At 39.0% G+C, this 3,882-nt stretch overlaps 1 protein-coding gene across 1 annotated transcript; it reads right to left on the bottom strand.

Moving 5' to 3' along the window:
- LOC107607201 (probable basic-leucine zipper transcription factor K) lies at positions 2,719-3,234 on the bottom strand. The gene has a single exon (XM_016309176.1). The coding sequence runs from the start codon at positions 3,232-3,234 to the stop codon at positions 2,719-2,721; it is 516 nt and encodes a 171-aa protein (XP_016164662.1).

Here is a 3,882-nt window from a genome sequence, read left to right as displayed (position 1 = left end):
AATCCAATCTATCTAAGCTTGAACAATTGCCCAATTCCTTGATTTAATTGCTCATGGAAAGATATGAAGTATGGTCACTGATTATACCACATGTATTTCCAGATCAAAGTATTGGTAGGATTAAATGTCACAATATCCATCCAAACCCCAATCCGGTCCAACATGAAAAAGCATTTCTAGCATGATCTCCTCATTCCTCTTCCAAGGTTCAAAGGAGATCCAATTATGGGTAGCTTATCTCCCAAGACAACTACCCAATTGAATGAAGATCGAAAGCTTTCTAGCAAAATCAAGAGAATAGAAAGAAGAAGAAGATTGAAAATTAATATTGATCCATTGAATTACAACAGAGCTCCCTAACCCAATGAAGAGGGGTTTAGTTCATCATAGCTCTGGAAATGGAAATTGAAATTGAAAAGTACATCGCCGAAAATAAAATTTGCAGAGAGAGTACAATCCTGGATCCCCGGGTGCTGATCCCTTTTCTAACTTAAATCCTATCTATTTATACACTTTCCCATTAAGTCTTCAAGTCCTTAGATTGGGCTTTTGGCCTCTGTTGAAGCAAGTTGAGGTTGAAGTGGATCTCAGTGACGTTGGAGAGGGGCTTTTTGGTCATTTATACTTCATAATCTGCATGGGTGCACAATTCTGCTATCAACATTGGAGATCAACATTTGTGGGTAAACGTTAAGTCAAACATTGCAATTGAAGAAAGGTGAGCGTTGGCGCCAACCTTTGACTCAACGTTGGAGTGCCAATGTTCGTTCACCCACGCGTGCGCGTCGCCCACGCGTACGCGTCAAAACAATGTTTCACGCGTGTGCGTCGCTCATGCATGTGCGAACTGGCCACAACTTGCATCCACGCGTACGCGTCATCGACGCATACGCGTCGTTGCAAGTTTCCAACTTCAAATTTTTGAGATTCGTATCGCAAGCGTTGAGGATAGCGTTTGAGGCAACGTTTGCCCACCAACGCTCTTTTAGTCATGCGTCAAATTGGATTTTTGCCAAATTATGCGTGTGCGTCAATGATGCGTGCGCGTGAACTCTCAATTTTTCACTTCCACACGTACGCATCATCGACGCGTACGTGTCACAATCATATTTTTGAATCTCCAGAATTGCTTTTTATCAAAGACATTAGAGGTAACATTGGTGAGCTAACGTTCCCTCCAATGTTGCACCCTTTATTGCTCAACATTGCCAGCAACGTTGGTGAGCCAACGTTGGCCACCAATGTTGCATTTTTATCCTCTGTCTCCAACATTTGAGGTAACGTTAGTGGGCTAACTTGGCCTCCAATGTTACTCCTTTTTCTTTGCTTCTCTTCACCTTTCATCAACCAAACACATGCATCAAAGCTTTGCTAAACTCACAAGAAATTGCATCATTTAAAGCAATCAACTAAATCTTGCAATAATCTCATGAAAATGCATCAATTAACCATGTTTGATCGAATCAAGATACGCTTGAATTTTTCATCCAATTACCTAGCTCAAGAAAGTGCATGAAACCTAATGAAAACAATTGAAAAAGGCTAGTGAAACTAGCCTAAGATGCCTTGGCATCACAACACCAAACTTAAATCTTGCTTGTTCCCAAGCAAGCAGTAAAACAAGAGAAGAAATGAATGAAAGCAGGGAGAGCATATGTCCTTATCAGCAGATAATGAAATTGGTTCATGGGGTTTCATTCAAAAAAGAGTTGAAGCTCAACTTTTATTAGTTTCCAGGTTGACATGTCCCTTTAAGTACTGACTAGAGTTGCTGCTGTGAACCTTGTTATTCATCCATCCTTGGTGAATTTTTTTTGCTTTTCTTTTGCTTCAGAAACTTATTCTTCAATTGTATCTTAGTGTCATGTGTTATAGCATCTTTTTAGCTTTTTTTCAACCAACACATATTCACTACAGACACTTGGCTCACAATTCTTCTTAAGAACATTGATTCCCAACACCTCTTTGGGTTACTAAATGCCTTGTAACTAGGTTGCTCTTGATAGTGGAATTTTGGTTGATAATCCTGGATTAGTTAACCCAAGTTACCAAGTGTTGAAATACTCCTTAGAACCTAATCATCCAAGCAAATCCTAGTACAAAGACACCACAGTCATATGTCTTAAGGTCCAAGCTATTGGTGTCTAGCTTTATTCTTTGTTTCTTTCATTTTTGTTGCCAATTTTTGGCTTTTCTTCCTTTCCTTTTTGTTCTTTCTTTCTTCTAGGGATGCTTATTTACTAAGACTTCACAAATAGCACTAAGCTCATACTTAAAAAGGATACTCTACCCTTCAGCTTTTATTATTGAACTTGCTAACTAATCAAACATATACCACCACTGATCCTTATTCTAATTCCTACCAAATTGGACAATTATAGCTTCCTATTTCAAAACATTTTCTTTTATTCAATTAAAAGGAGACAAAGCATATATCTAAGCAGATGAAAATGAAAACAAGCACTTAGACTAGCATACTTAAAGTGGAAATTAAAGAAACACACAAATAAAATTTAGATGACTACAATGTAAAGTAAATTCATAAAGCAAGAAAAGATTGGAAGCAAGTTTTTCCTTATTAACTATTGATGATCAAGGAGTAACACCACCTTTCATTCTTTAGGTTGTTTTCCCTTGCTTGATTCCTCTTTCTTCTTTGGCTCTTGCTTCTTTTTCCTTCTTGCTTCTTCTTTTTGTTCTCCTGGTTGAATTACAAATTCATCTTCCCAGAATCCAGCATCTTGCAATCTTTGCTTCAGCATCTTGCAATCTTTGCTTCATTCTCTCTGCATTTCTTTTAGCTCTTGACTTTTGTAATTCTCCTGGCCGAGGAACTTTATCGAATGGTGGGATCTCTTGATTCAAGGTGGCCATACTGGCAACTAGATAGTCAAGTTGAGCTTGAGTGTCTATGTCATATTCCACCCTATCAAAATGCCTAGCCTCTCTAGTTGTGTGATATACATTCTTCCAGTGATATAAGTTTAGAATGTATTTTTCTTGTTCAACTTGTTGTTCTGACAATTTGTTGAATGATTCTTGAAATTGAGTAGATTGCTCCCTTTGTGAATCCAGGAATCTTGATTGGAAATCTCTTTGCTGGTCCATTATCCTCAGCTGGAGCTCCTCCTGTCTTTCTTGAGATCTCATGTATTGTTGCTGGAATTCCTCTTGTTTTTCTTGATCTCTTATGTATCGTAGCTGGAAATCCTCTTGTTGTTGTTGAACTCTCATGTATTATTGGGATAGCCCTTCAATATCCTCTTGTATCTAGCTCATGTCTAAAGTGGCTTGTGCTGGAAATTGTTGTTCTGCATTCTGCTCTTCTTGCTCTTCTTGATTTTCCTCTTCTTGATGTTATTTCATTTGTTGTTCTTCCCTCTTTTTCCTCATTTATGGTCTCCTTTGTTGTTGGGTAGCCGTAACATTCCTCATTCTCTCAATGGTGATTGGTACACCCGGGTTTATCCAAGTAGGATTTGCATCCTCTAACAGCACTCTAGCTTTTATGCACAAGCGAATGACGGTGCTTGGGTAGTGGAGCCAAGAGTCAGGAGAGCTCTTCTCAGAAATCTTTTGAATGCCCTTGGCAGTGAGCTCATGGACTTTGATCTCTCCTCCTACCATAATGCAATGCACCATAGTGGCTCTTTTGACATTAACCTCAGAAGTATTTGCAGTGCCTAGGATGGATCTCCTTATAAGCTCATACCATCCCTTAGCTTCTGGAATGAGATATCCTCTCTTGAGAAACCTTGGTGTTCCATGAGTATCTCTCACCCAGTCAGTTCCAACCACACAGATGTCATTGGCAACAACTCACAATCAGGATCATCACCTACTCTCGCATGAAAACTAGCCTCATTAAAATGTATTGCCCTT

This window comes from Arachis ipaensis, chromosome B07 (assembly GCF_000816755.2).
Source record: "Arachis ipaensis cultivar K30076 chromosome B07, Araip1.1, whole genome shotgun sequence".
In the NCBI taxonomy this organism is placed as follows: Eukaryota; Viridiplantae; Streptophyta; class Magnoliopsida; order Fabales; family Fabaceae; genus Arachis; species Arachis ipaensis.
The sequence above is the reverse complement of the archived record's forward strand: the minus strand, read 5'-3'. Positions and strand labels throughout refer to the sequence as shown.